The sequence below is a fragment of the Oncorhynchus clarkii genome, chromosome 18 (assembly GCF_045791955.1).
Source record: "Oncorhynchus clarkii lewisi isolate Uvic-CL-2024 chromosome 18, UVic_Ocla_1.0, whole genome shotgun sequence".
NCBI lineage: Eukaryota > Metazoa > Chordata > Actinopteri > Salmoniformes > Salmonidae > Oncorhynchus > Oncorhynchus clarkii.
In genome coordinates this window covers 54,834,049-54,856,577 of record NC_092164.1, presented here as the reverse complement: position 1 = coordinate 54,856,577, position 22,529 = coordinate 54,834,049, and the positions used below count along the sequence as shown (strand labels likewise).

Here is a 22,529-nt window from a genome sequence, read left to right as displayed (position 1 = left end):
AGTTACACTACACACAAGTCCATATAGCCATCTCAAGTTACACTACACACAGGTCCATACAGCCATCTCAAGTTACACTACACACAGGTCCATACAGCCATCTTAAGTTAAACTACACACAGGTCCATACAGCCATCTCGAGTTACACTACACACATGTCCATACAGCCATCTCAAGTTACACTACACACATGTCCATACAGCCATCTCAAGTTACACTACACACAGGTCCATATAGCCATCTCAAGTTACACTACACACAGGTCCATACAGCCATCTCAAGTTACACTACGCACAGGTCCATACAGCCATCTCAAGTTACACTACACACAGGTCCATACAGCCATCTCAAGTTACACTACACACAGGTCCATACAGCCATCTCAAGTTACACTACACACAGGTCCATACAGCCATCTCAAGTTACACTACACACAGGTCCATACAGCCATCTCAAGTTACACTACACACAGGTCCATACAGCCATCTCAAGTTACACTACACACAGGTCCATACAGCCATCTCAAGTTACACTACACACAGGTCCATACAGCCATCTCAAGTTACACTACACACAGGTCCATACAGCCATCTCAAGTTACACTACACACAGGTCCATATAGCCATCTCAAGTTACACTACACACAGGTCCATACAGCCATCTCAAGTTACACTACACACAGGTCCATATAGCCATCTCAAGTTACACTACACACAGGTCCATACAGCCATCTCAAGTTACACTACACACAGGTCCATATAGCCATCTCGAGTTACACTACACACAGGTCCATCTAGGCATCTCAAGTTACACTACAGACAGGTCCATAAAGCCATCTCGAGTTACACTACACACAGGTCCATATAGCCATCTCGAGTTACACTACACACAGGTCCATATAGCCATCTCGAGTTACACTACACACAGGTCCATATAGCCATCTCGAGTTACACTACACACAGGTCCATACAGCCATCTCAAGTTACACTACACACAGGTCCATATAGCCATCTCAAGTTACACTACACACAGGTCCATATAGCCATCTCAAGTTACACTACACACAGGTCCATACAGCCATCTCAAGTTACACTACACACAGGTCCATACAGCCATCTCAAGTTACACTACACACAGGTCCATATAGCCATCTCAAGTTACACTACACACAGGTCCATACAGCCATCTCAAGTTACACTACACACAGGTCCATATAGCCATCTCGAGTTACACTACACACAGGTCCATCTAGCCATCTCAAGTTACACTACACACAGGTCCATATAGCCATCTAGAGTTACACTACACACAGGTCCATACAGCCATCTCGAGTTACACTACACACATGTCCATATAGCCATCTCGAGTTACACTACACACAGGTCCATATAGCCATCTCGAGTTACACTACACACAGGTCCATACAGCCATCTCAAGTTACACTACACACAGGTTCATACAGCCATCTCGAGTTACACTACACACAGGTCCATACAGCCATCTCGAGTTACACTACACACAGGTCCATACAGCCATCTCGAGTTACACTACACACAGGTCCATACAGCCATCTCGAGTTACACTACACACAGGTCCATACAGCTATGGGTGCTTCCATCTCGAGTTACACTACACACAGGTCCATACAGCTATGGGTGCTTCCATCCTGAGTTACACTACACACAGGTCCATACAGCTATGGGTGCTTCCATCTCGAGTTACACTACACACAGGTCCATACAGCTATGGGTGCTTCCATCCTGAGTTACACTACATACAGGTCCATACAACTATGGGTGCTTCCATCTCGATTTACACTACACACAGGTCCATACAGCCATCTCAAGTTACACTACACACAGGTCCATACAGCCATCTCGAGTTACACTACACACAGGTCCATACAGCCATCTCGAGTTACACTACACACAGGTCCAAACAGCTATGGGTGCTTCCATCCCTAGTTACACTACACACAGGTCCATACAGCTATGGGTGCTTCCATCCCTAGTTACACTACACACAGGTCCATACAGCTATGGGTGCTTCCATCTCGAGTTACACTACACACAGGTCCATACAGCTATGGGTGCTTCCATCCCTAGTTACACTACACACAGGTCCATACAGCTATGGGTGCTTCCATCCCTAGTTACACTACACACAGGTCCATACAGCTATGGGTGCTTCCATCCTGAGTTACACTACACACAGATGTTCAGAGCACACTAGATAGCTAATTAGCACAGGTCGCCTCTTGTCTGTAACATGGAGATGTGGCCGAGTGGGAACATTAACTCTATCAAGATGTGTATCAATTTGACTTTTTTTGATTATTATCTTGCTGATATGAAAGATAAGGTCCTTCCGCTTCCTAAACCGGCCCTCGAGTGCTGCGTGGTAATGTTCAGATTGAGCGTCAGGGCTCTAAACTCCCCTGCACAGGAGACGCCTTCGTCCAATGACACTCACGTGTAACGTAACGGAGCGTAGCCTACAGGTAGCAAACATCAGGGAACTGCCTGGAAACAGCTGAACTGACGACAAAGTCACTTTTTTTCTAGAGGGTTCTGAAAGTGTTCTGGGCTGTTCTACAGTTCTGAAGGTGTTCTGAGTAACTTCTCTCTCCCTGTTTGTCTGTTTTTCGTACATAGGCCTATACGCAGAGTACAGCCTACACACAGAGACACAAACAAACATACAAACACACACACACACACACACACACACACACACACACACACACACACACACACACACACACACACACACACACACACACACACACACACACACACACACACACACACACACACACACACACACACACACACACACACACACACACACACACACACACACACACACACACACACACACACACACACACACACTTACAAACATGAAGGACACTTCCGCCTATGTACAAAAAGTCTGTACAGACAAAAACAGACATCAGGGCGGAAATGCCTTCAGGTTAAAAATCATCTCAGAAATGGCTGTGCTCTCCACCCATCCCTGAGCTCTCTCTTTCTCTGTCAACATAGTTGATTCTGCACAATCCGCTTGATACCAACTGTGTGGGAACACTTTCTCCAGGCATAAATACTCAAAATCAGCAAGTCTACATATGATGGTGGTTGTGGGAGCGATGTGTGATGGTTGTAAAAGCGTTGTGTGATGGTCAGTGTGATGGTTGCAGAAGCATTGTGTGATGGTCAGTGTGATGGTTGCAGAAGCATTGTGTGATGGTTGGTGTGGTGGATGTGGGAGCGATGTGTGATGGTTGTAAAAGCGTTGTGTGATGGTCAGTGTGATGGTTGCAGAAGCATTGTGTGATGGTCAGTGTGATGGTTGCAGAAGCATTGTGTGATGGTTGGTGTGGTGGATGTGGGAGCGATGTGTGATGGTTGTAAAAGCGTTGTGTAATGGTCAGTGTGAGGGTTGCAGAAGCATTGTGTGATGGTCAGTGTGATGGTTGCAGAAGCATTGTGTGATGGTTGGTGTGGTGGATGTGGGAGCGATGTGTGATGGTTGTAAAAGCGTTGTGTGATGGTCAGTGTGATGGTTGCAGAAGCATTGTGTGATGGTTGGTGTGGTGGATGTGGGAGCGATGTGTGATGGTTGTAAAAGCGTTGTGTGATGGTCGGTGTGATGGTTGCAGAAGCATTGTGTGATGGTCAGTGTGATGGTTGCAGAAGCATTGTGTGATGGTTGGTGTGGTGGATGTGGGAGCGATGTGTGATGGTTGTAAAAGCGTTGTGTGATGGTCAGTGTGATGGTTGCAGAAGCATTGTGTGATGGTCAGTGTGAGGGTTGCAGAAGCATTGTGTGATGGTCAGTGTGATGGTTGCAGAAGCATTGTGTGATGGTTGGTGTGGTGGATGTGGGAGCGATGTGTGATGGTTGTAAAAGCGTTGTGTGATGGTCGGTGTGATGGTTGCAGAAGCATTGTGTGATGGTCAGTGTGATGGTTGCAGAAGCATTGTGTGATGGTTGGTGTGGTGGATGTGGGAGCGATGTGTGATGGTTGTAAAAGCGTTGTGTGATGGTCAGTGTGATGGTTGCAGAAGCATTGTGTGATGGTCAGTGTGATGGTTGCAGAAGCATTGTGTGATGGTTGGTGTGGTGGATGTGGGAGCGATGTGTGATGGTTGTAAAAGCGTTGTGTGATGGTCAGTGTGAGGGTTGCAGAAGCATTGTGTGATGGTCAGTGTGATGGTTGCAGAAGCATTGTGTGATGGTTGGTGTGGTGGATGTGGGAGCGATGTGTGATGGTTGTAAAAGCGTTGTGTGATGGTCAGTGTGATGGTTGCAGAAGCATTGTGTGATGGTTGGTGTGGTGGATGTGGGAGCGATGTGTGATGGTTGTAAAAGCGTTGTGTGATGGTCGGTGTGATGGTTGCAGAAGCATTGTGTGATGGTTGGTGTGGTGGATGTGGGAGCGATGTGTGATGGTTGTAAAAGCGTTGTGTGATGGTTGCAGAAGCATTGTGTGATGGTTGGTGTGGTGGATGTGGGAGCGATGTGTGATGGTTGCAGAAGCATTGTGTGATGGTTGGTGTGGTGGTTGTGGGAGCGATATGTAATGTCTGGTGTTCTCACCCGAGCACCAGGTATCTCACAGCAGGCCTCCTGACTGGCCAGGGAGGCATCACAGTACACCATCACTTGCTGAATGTCCATCTGTGAGATGGGCAGAGATGAAGAGGAAAGGGGGCAGAGAGAAAGGAAGGGAGAGAGAGGGGACGAGAGAATGGAAGAGAGAGAGCGAGAGAGAGGAAGAGAGAGAGAGAGAGAGAGAGAGAGAGAGAGAGAGAGAGGATAACAAATATTGTTAGAGACCCACTACAACTACAAGCCCACTACTACAGCCCCAACCATCACCCCTAAGTATACCTGTCCCCTATTCCCACAATCTCCACCTCTCCCTCCATCTCCTCCCATCCTCTCCACCTTTCCTTACATGTCTCTCCTCCTCCAAGCCTCTCTACCTCTCTCTCCATCTCTTCCCTGCTCCCACAGTCTTCACCTCCATATAGCTACTCCCCACATACAGGTTGACCCAACCCCATCTCCCTACACCCAACTTCCTACCACAATCAACCCCCCCTCTCCCTCCCTGGTCTTCCAGTCAATACCTCCACAGGGGCAGCATCCGTAGCTCTGATCCCCAGTAGGGTGTGTCCTTTGGTGGGTAGCTCTCCCCGGGGCTCCAGGGGCATGGTCTGGATGGAGCTGCAGTCCACGTGTAGAGAGGCTGCTCCCTGTTGGACGCTGAGGGACAGTTTGTGCCAGCCACTGTCCAGGAGAGACTCAACTCCCTCCCCACTGAACAAACACCCAACTGGGTCACTCAGGGGGTCGGCCCCCCGCGCACGCAGGGACAGGGTGGCCTCAGGGCCATTCAGGTCAAGAGAGAACTAGGGGGGAGGGAGGAAGGAAGGAGGAGAGAGGGGGAGAGGATGAGGCAGGGGAGGGGAGGGGAGGGGGAGGAGAGAGGGGGAGAGGAGGAGGCAGGGGAGGGGAGGGGGGGAGACGAGGAGGTAGGGGAGGGGAGGAGAGACAGGGAAAAAACAGTTGTATCACATCTGTTTGGGAAACAACACCTCTACAGAGAAGTCTACAGATCTGACAGAATCTGATATTGTGTTGTAGGTGTAAGCAATGTTGAAGCCAATGCCTCATTGAATATGCCTATCCAGTCCCAAGCAGTAGCCACTAGGAGAAGGAGCTACACGTTCAGTACAGTGCTTTGTGTCTCAATATGGGCTACATGGAACACACTGCAAAGTTAGCAAAGACATAGACAAAAGTAATATACTGTATACTAATTATTGCCACTGAAAACACACAATCAATCATTTATAATGAGATGGTTTGCCTGCAATTCATCATATACATGGAGTATTTAAATGTGGCTTCAGACTTATTATAGAAGTAACATGAATAATAATGAGAAACAACAGAGAGAGAGAGAGGAGAAGTTGAAGGGAGGATAGAGAGTGGAGAGATGGAGAGGGGAGAGATGAAAGAGGGAGCAGAAGAGAGAGAGAGAGAGATGAGGGAGAGACAGAGGAGAGAGTATGATGGAGAGAAGGAAGAGGGGAGGAAAGAGCGTAATAAAAGAGGGTAGAGGACAGAGATGAGAGAGGGAGGTGAAAAGAGAAGTGTATACCTGTGGGTATCCCTGCTCATCAGAGATCTGGAAGAGGTAGATGTTGTCTCTCAGTGTTTTCTTCTTGAGGAGCAAAGTGAAAACCAGCGTGAACTCATCAGGAAGACCATGGGGGAACACCTGACTGAGAAAACAAACTGTTAGACACACACACACACAAAGTATTGTACAGCTAACCTTGTGGGGACACACAATTCAGTCCCATTCAAAATCCTATTTTCCCTAACCCCTATCCCTATCCCTAACCTTAACCTTAACACATACTCTTACCCTAACCTTAACCTAAAAACCTATCTTAACCCTAACCCTAAAACTAACCCTAGCTCCTAACGATTCACATAATTCTAACCCTAACCCTAATTCTAACCTCAACCCTAAAAACCCTAGAAATAACATTTGACCTTGTGGAAACTAACAAAATATCCCCAGTTGGTCAAATTTTTGTTTGTTTATAACTATTCACAAGAATAGTTAAACACGTCCGCACATACACATAACAGACATAACATACACACACATCCACAAGTGCGTGTATGTTTGCGCGGAGACACCGAGAGACAGAGGGAGAGACACAGAACATACGTGTGTGTGTTGTAAGAATAAGGAGACAGGGACACCTGTCGTTAAGGAAGGTGGTTAGTAAGATAAAACCAGGTATAGTTACAGATGTGGCAGTCATTACATTTTGTCAGGTGGTTAGTAAGATAAACCAGGTATAGTTACAGATGTGGCAGTCATTACATTTTGTCAGGTGGTTAGTAAGATAAAAACCAGGTATAGTTACAGATGTGGCAGTCATTACATTTTGTCAGGTGGTTAGTAAGATAAAACCAGGTATAGTTACAGATGTGGCAGTCATTACATTTTGTCAGGTGGTTAGTAAGATAAAACCAGGTATAGTTACAGATGTGGCAGTCATTACATTTTGTCAGGTGGTTAGTAAGATAAAACCAGGTATAGTTACAGATGTGGCAGTCATTACATTTTGTCAGGTGGTTAGTAAGATAAAACCAGGTATAGTTACAGATGTGGCAGTCATTACATTTTGTCAGGTGGTTAGTAAGATAAAACCAGGTATAGTTACAGATGTGGCAGTCATTACATTTTGTCAGGTGGTTAGTAAGATAAAACCAGGTATAGTTACAGATGTGGCAGTCATTACATTTTGTCAGATGGTTTATTGTCATGCAAGAGACTGCCGGTCGCACGGTAATTGACCGTAATGAACATAAACACATTTAGCGTCTCCAGGCCTGCACGTAAACAAGCCTCCTTTGGAGCATCTACATTTTAAAAAGTACAATAAATCCATTGAATATACACCATCACAATAAATCACTTATTTATTTTAGTCAGGTTTAAAGAAACCTTATGAGATGAAGAAAATGTATTTCACTAGAACAAGCGCCATGCCATAGGTTGTAGGCCTGTTCATTTAGCAGACAAGATATGCTTATAAGTCCCTGGCCCATTATTTTATATTATATGATTTTATAGTAAGAAGAATATAATTGAAGTTATCTGAATAAAATAGAAACAATATTTTTCCCATTCTGTAGCGAGAGTGTCATATGAAGTGGCTATGTTCAGAATAAAAGTGATAATTTGAAACATGTCTAATATGCTACATTTAGAGTTATTTGGCAACTTTAGTTGTGAATGATACAAGCCTTAGAATGTCTCAGAAATCAAACATGTTTTGGCTGCATGGTGCGACTACAGACTATTGATGGTTTGAGGAAGTAGCAAAAAAAGCTTGCTCTCTGTTCCTTGCCTCAGGCTGCACAGCTGTTCTCTCATCAAGTGATCTTATTTTTTACCCATCAGACTATTCTCAATTTAATCTTGTCTTTACTAATATGTAAAATGAGTTCTGATTTAGAATGGCACATTATCAAACGGGCGGGAACAGGGGCAAGAGAAAAAAACATATCATCCATAGCGAATGGAGGCCCCTTTCCCGCCGGGAAATACTCATGTAGGGTAGGCTACTCTGGTTATCAACAGGTGATATTCCACCCAAACTCCGTAACCCATGGACTCGCCAACCTTGTCCCTGTAACTACCCATGTGAAATCTCTTCAGGAACATGGATAGTAACATGTTTTCACAAGGCTATTCCATGAAACTGTTGACAGTCCCTCTCTCGGTGTCATAGAAAATGGAATAAAGGAGAGATGAGATGGAAAAGCATGGTGGTGAGATATTCTGTATAGCTAAAGGTAATGTGTCAGCCTACTAATTATGAAAATACAACTATTACTGTTGAGCGTGAAAAACCCAGCGGCGATGCCGTTCTTGACACAGACCGGTGCGCCTGGCACCTACTACCATACCCATTTCAAAAAGCACTTCAATCTTTGTCTTCCTCATTCACCCTCTGAATGGCACACATACACAATCCATGTCTCAATTGTCTTAAGGCCTAAAAATCCTTCTTTAACTTCTTAAGGTATAGGGGGCAGCATTTTCACTTTTGGATAAATAGCGTGCCCAATTTCAACTTACTGCTACTCATGCCAAGAATATAGGATATGCATAGTATTAGTAGATTTGGATAGAAAACACTCTGAAGATTCTAAAACTGTTTGAATCATGTCTGTGAGTATAACATAACTTATGTAGCAGGCAAAACCCCGAGGACTAATCGTTCAGAAATGTTTTTTTGAAGTCTCTGTCTGTTCACTAAGTTCTCATTGGCAAACAATATTTCTTAGGAACTTGTTTTCAGTTCCTACCGCTTCCACTGGATGTCACCAGTCTTTGGAATTTGGTTGAGGTTATTCATTTGTGCAATGATGCCAACTAGGAACTGCGTAACACTGTTGAGAGTTGCGCAAGACTTGAAAAGTAGCTTGGTTTGTTGTGTTTCTGTATTGAACACAGATAGACCCGTCTTCAATTTGATCGATTATTAACGTTTAAAAATACCTAAAGTTTTATTACAGAAGTAGTTTGAAATATTTTGGCAAAGTTCATAGGCAACTTTTGAAATATTTTGTAGTGACGTTGCGCATTTTGGAAGCTGTTTTTTTCTGGATCAAACGCGCCAAATAAATTGACATTTTGGATATATATCGATGGAATTAATCGAACAAAAGGACCAATTGTGATGTTTATGGGACATATTGGAGTGCCAACAAAAGAAGCTCGTCAAAGGTAAGGCATGTTTTAAATTTTATTTCTGCGTTTTGTGTAGCGCCTGCAGGGTTGAAATATGCTACACTCTTTGTTTACTGTTGTGCTATCATCAGATAATAGCTTCTTATGCTTTCGCCGAAAAGCCTTTTTAAACTCTGACATGTTGGCTGGATTCACAACGAGTGTAGCTTTAATTGAGTATCTTATATGTGTGATTTAATGAAAGTTAGATTTTTTTAATCAATTTATTTGAATTTACCGCGCTGCATTTTCCCTGTTTTTTGGCCAAGTGGGACGCAAGCGCCCTATACCATAAGAAGTTGACCTGTCTCCTCCCCTTCACCTACAATGATTTAAGTGGATTTAACAGGTGACATCAATAAGGGATCATGGCTTTCACCTGGATTCACCTGGTCAGTCTGTCATGGAAAGAGCAGGTGTTCCTAATGTTTTTATGCACTCAGTGTATACTCAGAAGATCTTTGAGGAGAACTGTGGTCCATTGTCTGAAACTACTGTCTCCGTAACTCCATGGCAGACAAAGGCTTCTTTTACAGCCCTGAAGGTGGTCTCAGCCGACGTCTTGTTCCACTCAAGTAGGGCCATTCCCACCTTTTGCCATGGTCGTTCAGAAATGGAGCGGCTGTTCTGTGTTTTTGGCAGATTTCACACCTGTCGACTGCTTGTCGGATCTGGGATGAAATTCCTGGCCACCACACTGACTGCTGGGCCCTTGCTTGGCACTTTGAGATTCCTTGATGTCCATCATGGATCTTTTGAAGTATTTCACCTCTGAGTGTCTGTGCTTACAGTTAGTTACAAGTCTTTCACCTTTCAGAATAATGAAAGGTGTCTGTGTGCAGCTTTACCTATGCAACTGGTAGTGAGGAAACGATGGTATCCACGTACACTATCTTGTCCAGTTGTAAGTCGCAGTGGATGATGTGTCACCCATCGGTGCCCTCGACAGCGTATCTGCAGTGATGAGATTCTTCCCCGACACATGGACGATGTTGTAGGTGAATCTCAGAAGTCGCGGTGTAAATCATAGGACCCTGATCTAGGGCTCTGGAGCCTAGCAACGGGAGCAGGGGTTTGTGGTCAGTTTCTGGTGTGAACTGCAGGACCTGAAGGTAAGGAGTCAGTCTTTCACATGCCTATGTGGCTGCTATGGCCTCTTTCTCAATCTATGATTAGCATTTCTCTATATCAGTCATTCCTCTTGAGTTGTATGTCACAGGTGTCCAAGTATTGTCAGCCTGTTTCTGAGTCAGCACAGCACCTACAGTTGAAGTCGGAAGTTTACATACACCTCAGCCAAATACATTTAAACTCAGCTTTCACAATTCCTCACATTTAATACAAGTAAAAAATCCCTTTCTTAGGTCAGTTAGGATCACCACTTTATTTTAAGAATGTGAAATGTCAGAATAATAGTAGAGAGAATGATTTACTTCAGCTTTTATTTCTTTCATCACATTCCCAGTGGGTCAGACGTTTACATACACTCAATTAGTATTTGGTAGCATTGCCTTTAAATGGTTAAACTTGGGTAAAATGTTTCGAGTAGCCTTCTACAAGCTTCCCACAATAAGTTGGGTGAATTTTGGCCCATTCCTCTTGACAGAGCCGGTGTAACTGAGTTAGGTTTGTAGGCCTCCTTGCTCGCACACGCTTTTTCAGTTCTGCCCATACATTTCCTATAGGATTGAGGTCAGGGCTTTGTGATGGCCACTCCAATACCTTGACTTTGTTGTCCATAAGCCATTTTGCTACAACTTTGGAAGTATGTTTGGGGTCATTGTCCATTTGGAAAACCCATTTGCGACCAAGCTTTAACTTCCTGACTGATGTCTTGAGATGTTGCTTCAATATATCCACATAACTTCCCTTCCTCATGATGCCAACTATTCTGTGAAGTGCGCCAGTCCCTCCTGCAGCAAAGCACCCCCACAACACGATGCTGCCACCCCCGTGCTTCACGGTTGGTATGGTGTTCTTCGGCTTGGAAGCCTCCCCCTTTTTCCTCCAAACATAACGATGGTCATTATGGCCAAAAGTTCTATTTTTGTTTCATCAGACCAGAGGAAATTTCTCCAAAAAGTACGATCTTTGTCCCCATGTGCAGTTGCAAACCACAGTCTGGCTTTTTATGGCGGTTTTGGATCAGTGGCTTCTTCCTTGCTGAGTGGCCTTTCAGGTTATGTCGATATAGGACTCGTTTTACTGTGGATATAGATACCTGTTTCTTTCAGCATCTTCACAAGGTCATTTGCTGTTGTTCTGGGATTGATTTGCACATTTCGCACCAAAGTACGTTCATCCATAGGAGACAGAACGCGTCTCCTTCCTGAGCGGTATGACGGCTGCGTGGTCTCATGGTGTTTATACTTGCGTACTATTGTTTGTACAGATGGACATGGCACTTTCAGGCATTTGAAAATTGCTCCCAAGGATGAACCAAACCTTTTCTGAGGTCTTGGCTGATTTCTTTTGATTTCCCCATGATGTCAAGCAAAGAGGCACTGAGTTTGAAGGTAAAGCCATGACATAATCTTCTGGAATTTTCCAAGCTGTTTAAAGGCACAGTCAACTTAGTGTATTTAAACTTCTGACCGGCTGGAATTGTGATACAGTGAATTATAAGTGAAACAATCTGTCTGTAAATGATTGTTGGAAGAATTACTTGTGTCATACACAAAGTAGATGTCCTAACCGACTTGCCAAAACTATAGTTTGTTAACAAGACATTTGTGGAGTGGTTGAAAAACAAGTTTTAATGATTCCAACCTAAGTATATGTAAACTTCCGACATCAACCATGCACGAGTACTGAGCGAGTGTTTTTTGGAGGACTCAGTTCCTCCTTGAGCTTCTGAAAAGCAGTCTTTTGGGGATGCCCCCAGAAACCCTCGTTCTTCTCTCGGCTAAGCTCATTCAATGGCATGCGGTATGTAGCCAGTTGGGGCAGAAACTTAGCAAGGTAGTTCGCCATGCCCATCAGTTGGCGAACATCTGCTACACAGATTCTGGCATCTCCCTGATTACCTTGACCTTGTTGGGATGTGGCTCCAGTCATGAAGCATTAAGCCTGTGACCCAAGAAGAATGACTTCATTCTTTGCAAACGTACACTTTCTGTTGAGTGAGACACTCCTGCTGCAGTTTCTGTAGCACTTTGTGAAGTCTCTTGTTGTGTTCTTGTCTGTCACATCCAAACAACAGAATGTCGTCAGCATGGCACCCAGCACCCTTGGAAGTTCTCAAACATTTGAGGCAATGCTCGGGCACCAATAATATGCCAAATGGCAATCTGTTGAAGTGGTAAGTGGTACCTCCCAAATGGTGTGATGAAGGAAGTGAGGAGGTGTGACAGGGGTGGGAGGGATTTGCCAAAATCCAGATTGAGCATCCAGCTTCGTGAAAAAGTGCATTTGTCAACATTGCGAGTGTTTAATCTCCTCCTGGAAGAATGAAACGCTCTTATCACTGATTCATTCCCTCTGATCTCTCCATTGGCTTACAAGACAACATCCATCCCTGAGCACCATTCTGTGGGCTCTGTCACTTTGGTTAAAACATCTATGTTCTCCATCCTGACCAGCTCTCCATATATATTTTTTCTCTCAAGGTGAGTGGAACACAATGTGATGTGAGTCCAACTGAAGCTGTTCTGACAGCCTCCTGTCATTTATTCCAACACCATTATGTCTCTCATCAGACCTTCTTTGAGCATTACAATGCCTCTGCACTCTCTCCCTCATCATTTGGGCTCTCTCAAAAATAACATGGTGTTTTCCTGAACAGTGCTGCTCAAATGCTGCTTTCACATTAGCATACTTCTTTTTATCAGCATCAGTCAATGGCGATACTTCCAAAATATCATCAGCAGCATCCCCCATAGCATATATAAGAGAGTTAACCAGTTTTTGTGTTGCGCTGGAGTGTAGCGAAGAGAGGAGCGTGGAGCGGAGCAAGGAGTGGAGCGTGCCCAATTTGACTGTAGCGTGGAGTGAGATTCCCAAAGGCTGGGGTGTCTGCCTTCTCGCCCGCACCAATTTCTCTCCAGCAGCTCTCATTTTCACAAGCTCAGGGCATGACCGCCCCAGCATGTATTTGTAGTCTACTTGTGTCCTGCTATAGCCCATTGCTTTATCTACTGTCATGGAGTTCACAAAATATTTTCATAAAGAAACTGATAAAACACACAGGTGCTAAATCAAGGTGACTTACAAAGATGAGGACCAAGAGAGGGAGTGCAGTGATTTAGTGTCCACAACTAAATAATCATTGTGGAATCTGAAAAGACACCTTTCACAACTAAAATAAAGGAATGAGATGGGTAGATAACTAAGTGTGTCATTGTAGCAAACTATTAATAAATAAAAAATCTGATCTCTTAAACGTTTCGTTCATTTTCGTTCTATTATCTATACAATAAGGCATAATAGATTTTGGCCCAATATAGGCCTGGCAATTTTCCACATTCTAGGAGCTTTCCATTTTTTATTTGGTTATTTTGCCTGAAAACCTTTAAACTTAACTATAGAAAAAAAAACTCGTAGTCTGTGCCCAGCCTGGCAATAGTGGTCAAAAGGGTGTTGAGCATCCCCAGTGGCTCTGCAAGTGAGGAGAGGATATTCTCTGCTGCTGACCGGCTCTCCAGGCACCATCGCATGAGCCTGAAGCCACATACTGGCCAAACTCGTGTTTCTAAAAATGATTTCTAAAAACAAATTTAAAGGCACGAATAAGTCATTTTGCATTTACTTTGTATTTAATTCTAAGTCAGTCGCTGCCTATATGCACAATTTATAGAATATAATGATTAAATACAACAAAATGTTGTTTAAATGTGTCACGTTCTGACCATTGTTCTGTTATTTTATTCTTTGTTTTAGAATGGTCAGGGCGTGAGTTGGGCAGTCTATGTTTGTTTTTCTATGTTGGTTTTTGTGTTCGGCCTAGTGTGGTTCTCAATCAGAGGCAGGTGTCGTTAGTTGTCTCTGATTGAGAATCATACTTAGGTAGCCTGGGTTTCACTTTTGGTTTGTGGGTGTTTGTTTCCGTGTGAGTGTTTTGGCCACACAGTACGACTTCAGTTTTGTAAATTCACGTTGTTATTTTCTGTTTGGTGTTCTGAGTTTGAATTGAAAATCATTATGAACACTTACCACGCTGCGCTTTGGTCCGATCCTTCTTCCACCTCTGAATGCCGTTACAAAAAGCTGAGCGCTTTATGTCCCTACCAGCCTATTGTGGCGCCTCACAGTGTATTTCTTTGTAGGATATAGCCTTGAAATAATTTTTATAATATAGCCTAAATAATTCAGTAATGGTTGTTCCAACGATTTTGGTAGATTATTTCAGAAAGAGATCCAGATTGTCTAGCCCAGCTGATTTGTAGGATCCAGAATTTGCACATCAGCTGTCTGGATTTTGGGGGGGGGGGGGGGCAAGTTGCTGGGGTAGGGGTAGCCAGGTGGAAAGCATGGCCAGCCGTAGAAAAATCCTGATTGAAATGATCGATTATTGTAGATTTATCGGTGGTGACAGTGTTTCCTAGCCTCAGTGCAGTGGGCAGCTGGGTGGAGGTGCTCTTATTCCCCATTGACTTTACAGCATCCCAGAACTTTTTGGAATTAGTGCTACAGGATGCAAATTTCTGTTTGAAAAAGCTAGCCTTTGCTTTCCTAACTGACTGTGTAGATTGGTTCCTGACTTCTGTGAAAAGTTGCATATCGCGGGGGCTATTCGATGCTAATGCAGAACGCCACAGGATGTTTTTGTGCTGGTCAATGACAGTCAAGTCTGTGGTGAACCAAGGGCTATATCTGTTCTTAGTTCTACATTTTTTGAATGGGGCATGCTTATTTACGATGGTGAGGAAAGCACTTTTAAACAGCAACCAGGCATCCTTTACTGACGGGATGAGGTCAATATCCTTCCAGGATACCCGGGCCAGGTCGATTAGAAAGGCTTGCTCGCTGAAGTGTTTAAGGGAGCGTTTGACAGTGATGAGGGGTGGTCGTTTGACTGTGGACCCATTACGGACGCAGGCAATGAGGCAGTGATCGCTGAGATCCTGGTTGAAGACAACAGAGGTGTATTTAGAGGGCAAGTTGGTCAGGATGATATCTAAGAGGGTGCCCATGGTTACGGATTTAGGGTTGTACCTGGTAGGTTCCTTGATAATTTGTGTCCCTCCCTGTCTCTCATCTAATTCCTCATCTCCCTGTACCTCCCTGTCTCTCATTTAATTCTTTATCTCCCTGTCTCTCATCTTATTCCTCATCTCCCTGTCTTTCCCTGTCTCTCATTTAATTCTTTATCTCCCTGTCTCTCATCTTATTACTCATCTCCCTGTCTCTCTCTGTCTCTCATCTTATTCCTCATCTCCCTGTCTCTCCCTGTCTCTCATTTAATTCTTTATCTCCCTGTCTCTCATCTTATTCCTCATCTCCCTGTCTCTCCCTGTCTCTCATCTTATTCCTCATCTCCCTGTCTCTCTCTGTCTCTCATCTTATTCCTCATCTCCCTGTACCTCCCTGTTTCTCATTTATTTCTTTATCTCCCTGTCTCTCATCTTATTCCTCATCTCCCTGTCTCTCATCTAATTCCTAATCTCCCTGTCTCTCATCTTATTCCTCATCTCCCTGTCTCTCTCTGTCTCATTTTATTCTTAATCTCCCTGTCTCTCATCTAATTCCTCATCTCCCTGTCTTTCCCTGTACCTCCCTGTCTCTCATCTAATTCTTAATCTCCCTGTCTGTCATCTTATTCCTCTTCTCCCTGTCTCTCTCTGTCTTCCCTGTCTCTCATCTTATTCATCATCTCCCTGTCTCTCCCTGACTCTCATCTAATTCCTCATCTCACTGGCTCTCCCTGTACCTCCCTGTCTCTCATCTAAATATTCATCTCCTTGTCTCTCCCTGTCTCTCATCTAATTCCTCATCTCACTGTCTCTCCCTGACTCTCCCTGTCTCTCATCTAATTCCTCATCTCCCTGTCTCCCCCTGTCTCTCATCTAATTCCTCATCTCCCTGTCTCTTGTCTCTCGTCTAATTCCTCATCTCCCTGTCTCTCATCTAATTCCTCATCTCCCTGTCTCTCCCTGTCTCTCAACTAATTCCTCATCTCCCTGTCTCTCATCTAATTCCTCATGTCCCTGTCTATCAACTAATTCCTCCATCTCAATGTCTCTCATCTAATTCCTCATCTCCCTGTCTCTCTCTGTCTCTCATCTAATTCCTCCATCTCCCTGTCTCTCATCTAATTCCTCCATCTCTCTGTCCCTCATCTAATTCCTCATCTCCCTGTCTCTTCGTGTCTCTCATCTAATTCCTCATCTCCCTGTCTCTTCGTGTCTCTCATCTAATTCCTCATCTCCCTGTTTCTCCCTGTCTCTCCCAATACAGAAACACACACTAACAGTGATTGACAGAGTATAATATAGGCTACCATATTTAAATAGGCACACACTGCAAGAATACACACACATATGCACACACGCAGAAAGACAGGCAGGACGCACACACACACACACACACACACAGTTGTGGTTTTGTTGGCAGCTGGTTTCTCACTCTGAGAGAAGAGGGCTGACAGTGATTTATAACGTAGAGGAGATCCAAGGGAAATAACAGAAGATCTGCATACCTTACAAAGAGGGAGATATAAGTAAAGAGCAAAGGCGGGGAGAAAGGAGATATAAGTTGGACAAAGTATGAGTCATTGCCTACAGAGAAAAGCAGCAATAGAGTGTATATGAGAATGGGGTGACAGAAAAGGACATTGAAAGAATGATCCATGCCCTGAGGGCATTGTGAAATGCCTTCAAAACCAGCCACTAGGGGCAACGGTGAGTGTTATTACCATCAAGTAGGCCTGGGTTTTGTGGATGGGAATAATCCCATGACTCTTGGAGAAGGTTTACGTGTCCCATCCTGGTGGTGGACACTGGTTTTTCATTTTTTACTTTATTGAGAGATATCGTGAGGCTACCCCATGAGCTATAATAACAATGGGTTACTCTCACGTATCTGAAATGACATGATCAACTGATGTTTACTGATCATGGAAAGCATTCAGTTACTTGATTTATAACTTTGATGATAGAGATACTGTAAATATGTACTGTAAATATGTAAATATGCAATTGTTTTGCTTGGAATGAATGGACAATTGTAGTTCTGACTCTGCACTTCACGAGGTGATGACATTAAAACCAAATAGTTAGCTGTAGCATTTATTTAACAAACCCTTGAAAACGGCACATAGTTGTCAATGGTTTTAACAGAGCTGGGGTCTCCTTGTCCCCCAGCAGCCAAATGGAATGCTCTGCATGGTATTGTCAAGTGTTATTGAAAACAACCTATTATGTTTCAATCATACTCCTTTCAAACACTTAATAGGAATTATGTCAGGATGTTTTGGTAGTCGGGTCAACGGTGTTGGAGCTGTCCCAGTCTGAGCTACACAGAGGCAGACACACACGTACACACAGCTATCTTTACAGCATATAGTCAGTCACCTCAGGGTTTGTTTCTCATGGAATCACCTGTCATCTTGACATGAACTGATAACCCCCTTTCACTCGTTCATACAGTCGTTTATTTATTTGTTCCCTTTCTCCACCCCTCCGTTGAGAAACAGAGCCACGTCTACAGTGTTTTATATCAGAGAGCAGAGGCATCTGCTGATAGACTCTTATTTTTCACTCTACTTCTTCCAACCAGGGAGGGAGAGAGAGAAGAAACAACAAAGAGAAAGAGAAGAAAGGCAAGCAGATGTTTTCTTATGTATCTGTTTATTTACTTCTCTGGAAGAGGGAGAGAAGAGGGGGGAAAGAATGAGAGGGCGAGAGAGATAGAGAGAGAGAGAGAGAAGTGAGAAAGATGGATAGAGAGCGAGAGCGAGCGAGAGAGAGAAGTGTGTTGTCTGAAGAAAGAGTCTGTCTCTCAACCAACCGTAATATGACTCCTAAACAGCAAATAGACCAGTGTTACATAGTGTTGATTTTTCAGTGTAACATTTATAGTGTTGTTCAAGTGTAAGTGTCAAATTCTCTCTGTAAGAGTTAAATTAACACTCATTGGTGTTAATTTGCAGGTGGATTTTTTAAATATTGTTTGTTTTAATATGTATTTTTATGTACATTGATTAATGTTATGCTACTCAAATATACACTACTGTTCAAAAGTTTGGGGTCACCTAAAAATGTCCTTGTTTTTGAAAGAAAAGCACATTTTTTTGTCCATTAAAATAAATCAAATTGATCAGAAATACAGTGTCGACATTGTTAATGTTGTAAATGACTATTGTAGCTGGAAATGTTATTTATTTGATTTATTTTATGGAATATCTACATAGGCGTACAGAGGCCCATTATCAGCAACCATCACTCCTGTGTTCCAATGGCACGTTGTGTTAGCTAATCCAAGTTTATCATTTTAAAAGGTGAATTGATCATTAGAAAACCTTTTTACAATTATGTTAGCACAGCTGAAAACTGATGTTCTGATTAATGAAGCAATACAACTGGCCTTCTTTAGACTAGTTGATTTCCTGGAGCATCAGCATTTGTGGGTTCGATTACAGGCTCAAAATGGCCAGAAATAAGAACTTTATTCTGAAACTCATCAGTCTATTATTGTTTTGAGAAATGAAGGCTATTCCATGCAAGAAATTGCCAAGAAACTGAAGATCTCGTACAACGCTGTGTACTACTCCCTTCACAGAACAGTGGAAACTGTCTCTAACCAGAATAGAAAGAGGAGTGGGAGGCCCTGGTGCACAACTGAGCAAGAGGACAAGTACATTAGAGGGTCTAGTTTAAGAAACAGACACCTCACAAGTCCTCAACTGGCAGCTTCATTAAATAGTACCTGCAAAACACCAGTCTCAACGTCAACAGTGAAGAGGTGACTGCAGAGTTGCAAAGAAAAAGCAATTTCTCAGACTGGCCAATAAAAATAAAATATTAAGATGAGCAAAAGAACAGAGACACTGGACAGAGGAACTCTGCCTAGAAGGCCAGCATCCCGGAGTCTCCTCTTCACTGTTGACGTTGAGACTGGTGTTTTGCGGGTACTATTTAATGTAGCTGACATTTTTTCTAAATCTGTTACCTGGACTTATTGCACCCGCTACTGAAATGGTTGTTCCAGTTTAGATGATTTAGGTTGTCTCATATCTTAGTCTTAAAAATTCTAAATGTTGGTTAGTCAACATTTTGGAAGCCAACATAAAGTGACATACGGGCCTGATTTTACTTGTAAACCATGAGTTTCAGGCCACTGTATTAGTCTAAAACTAGGCCCTCAAAATAAGGCCTTATGAAATATGTGTTGTATTGTGTTCAATTATTGGCATATGATGTCACTTGGTGAAGGCCACAGGACTGAGAATGGATGAATGCAACAACCATGTCTCTCTAACAAATACAGTCAGGGGTGGTAAATCTACAATTTACTTGAAAGGCAAGGCACTCTGGGAAATATGTAAATAATGTTTTACACCAAGCAGTGTGATAATGTATCACCAAAAAGTCTGGACCCATATAGACACTGGACCGGTGTTAAATTTAACACTGGAGAATTTGCTGTATACTATAAGATTAGTGACACCCGGAATAACTGTATTTTGATCCACAATACAACATAATCAAATGCAAAAAAGAGAAAGAAAATGTACAGACTCTCTCTTCTCTTCATCGTATTGGTATCATGCCATACAAAACAGCCTGAGGATACAAAAGTTTGGGGTCACCTAGAAATGTCCATGATAATGGGCCTCTGTACGCCTATGTAGATATTCCATAAAATAAATAAAATAAATAAAATAAATAAAATAAAAAACATTTCCAGCTACAATAGTCATTTACAACATTAACAATGTCTACACTGTATTTCTGATCAATTTGATTTATTTTAATGGACAAACAAATGTGCTTTTCTTTCAAAAACAAGGACATTTCGTGGCTTTCAAAGCATTTGACTCCTGACCTGCTAATTTCTGTTTGTCATATTTCCAGAGTCACTCGAGACGCTGTGACACACAATATATGTGACAATATTATGTGGCACCTTGAGAACACAACGTCTGCTCTAAAACAACTTAGAGGGGGTGATATATTGAGTTATCAAGCCAGAAATCCCAACAAAATACTGCAGCGTGATATACACTTGGCAGCTCCTGGGGCACTTTCATGGTTTATCAGACTGGAGAAGGAAAGAGAGGGAACATTCACCAGACTGAACACCAACAACTCTGAACCACAAGAGACAGAATGTTTAAAAAGACAGTATGACACGGTGGTCTTAATTAGGTCCTCTACATAGTCTGACAATAGTGAACAAAAAACGGATAAAAACCTTTAAACACCCGCCATATTATTAGAACTAACTTAAAAATGATTAAGGTAAATGGTATTAAAAGTAACATATGATGTTAAAACGGCTGTCACTTTTATATCCGTTTGCTCCAGGAATCCCAAACCACCTACTGCTATTGTTAATGTGACTGTAACAGTTTTGTGTTACTGCTGCAGGAAAATATGTGGTATTCTGGTCTTCTGCTAAAACAATCAGAAAGTAAGCAGCTCTATGTGTTCAGGGTGAAATTTCTACTGATCTTGGGTCAGTTTTGCAAGGTTAGGATTGTGGGAGGGGAAGCTGAATGAATAGTCACAGCAAAAATTGGTTTCACAGACATACTGTCAGTTCAACCATCACCCACCTCCATTCACCAACATACTGAGTGGTGATTTAAAAAAAGAGCTGAAGTAAGAGAGATGAATGAAGAGACAAATGAAGAGAGAGAGAGAAGGGGGGTTGAGAGCAAGAGATAGAGGAGGTAGTGAGAGAGCGAGAGAGAGCATCCTGGAATATCCAAGGCCAGAGGTCATCTGCCTTTCCTTCTTCTTTGCAGATCGTCTCAAGCTCTGTCAGGTTGGATGGGGAGCGTTGCTGCACAGCTATTTTCAGGTCTCTCCAGAGATGTTCGATCGGGTTCAGGTCCGGGCTGTGGCTGGGTCACCCAAGGACATTCAGAGACTTGCCCCGAAGCTCCTCATGCATTGTCTTAGTTGTGTGGTTAGGGTCAGTGTCCTCTTGCAAGGTGAACCTTTAGCCCAGTCTGTGGCCCAGAGAGCTCTGGAGCAGGTTTTCATCAAGGATTTCTCTGTACTTTACTCAGTTCATCTTTGCCTCAATACTGACTAGTCTCCCAGTTCCTGTAGCTGAAAAACACCCCCACAGCATGATGCTGCCACCATGCTTCACTGTAGGGATGGTGCCAGGTTTCCTCCAGACGTGATGCTTTGCATTCAAGCCAGTCTTGGTTTCATCAGACCAGATCATCTCGTCTCTCAAAATCTGAGAGTCTTTAATTGCCTTTTGGCAAACTCCAAGAGGGCTGTTATGTAACTTTTACTGAGGAGTGGCTTCCATCTGGCCACTCTACCATAAAGCCCTGATTGGTAGAGTGCTGCAAAGATGGTTGTCCTTCTGGAAGGTTCTCCTATCTCCACAGAGGAATTCTAGAGCTCTGTCAGTGACCATCTGGTTTTTGGTCACCTCCCTGATCAAGGCCCTTCTCCCCCAATTGCTCAGTTTGGCCGGGCGGCCAGCTCTAGTCTTGGTGGTTCAAAACGTATTCCTTTTAAGAATGACGGAGGCCACTGTGTTCTTGGGGATGCTGCAGACATTTTTTTGGTACCCTTCCCCAGATCTGTGCCTCGACAAAATCCTGTCTCGGCGCTCAATGGACAATTCCTTTTACCTCGTGGCTTGGTTTTTGATCTGACATGCACTGTCAACTGTGGGACCTTATATAGACAGATATGTGCCTTTCCAAATCATGTCAAATCAATTGAATTTACCACAGGTAGACTCCAATAAAGTTGGAGAAAGGATGATCAATGGAAACAGGATGCACCTGAGCTCAATTTCGTGTCTCATAGCAAGTATTTTTGTTTTTTATTTTTTATAAATTTGCAAACATTTCTAAATACCTGTTTAGGCTTTGTCATTATGGGGTATTGTGTGTAGATTGCTAAGGATTTGTATGTATTTAATACATTTTAGAATAAGGCTATAACACAACAAAATGTAGAAAAAGTCAAGGGGTCTGAATGTGTTCTGAAGACACCCCCACTAGATTGCGCTACTTTAAAGAAGACAGCTTCTCCATCCTGGAAGGAGAAATCAA

At 43.2% G+C, this 22,529-nt stretch overlaps 1 protein-coding gene across 4 annotated transcripts in view; it reads right to left on the bottom strand.

The window, feature by feature from the left end:
* The window catches only part of LOC139373701 (collagen alpha-1(XVI) chain-like), a 121,114-nt gene that overhangs the window by 73,002 nt on the left and 25,583 nt on the right, over nucleotides 1-22,529 (bottom strand). For all 4 annotated transcript variants that reach the window (XM_071114578.1, XM_071114580.1, XM_071114577.1 and 1 more), the window contains exons 5-7: nucleotides 6,179-6,302; nucleotides 5,142-5,423; nucleotides 4,606-4,686 (exon numbers count right to left, since the gene is read on the bottom strand). In XM_071114578.1, the coding sequence (XP_070970679.1) occupies nucleotides 4,606-4,686; nucleotides 5,142-5,423; nucleotides 6,179-6,302 (487 nt within the window). The remainder of the gene's footprint in view (nucleotides 1-4,605; nucleotides 4,687-5,141; nucleotides 5,424-6,178; nucleotides 6,303-22,529) is intronic.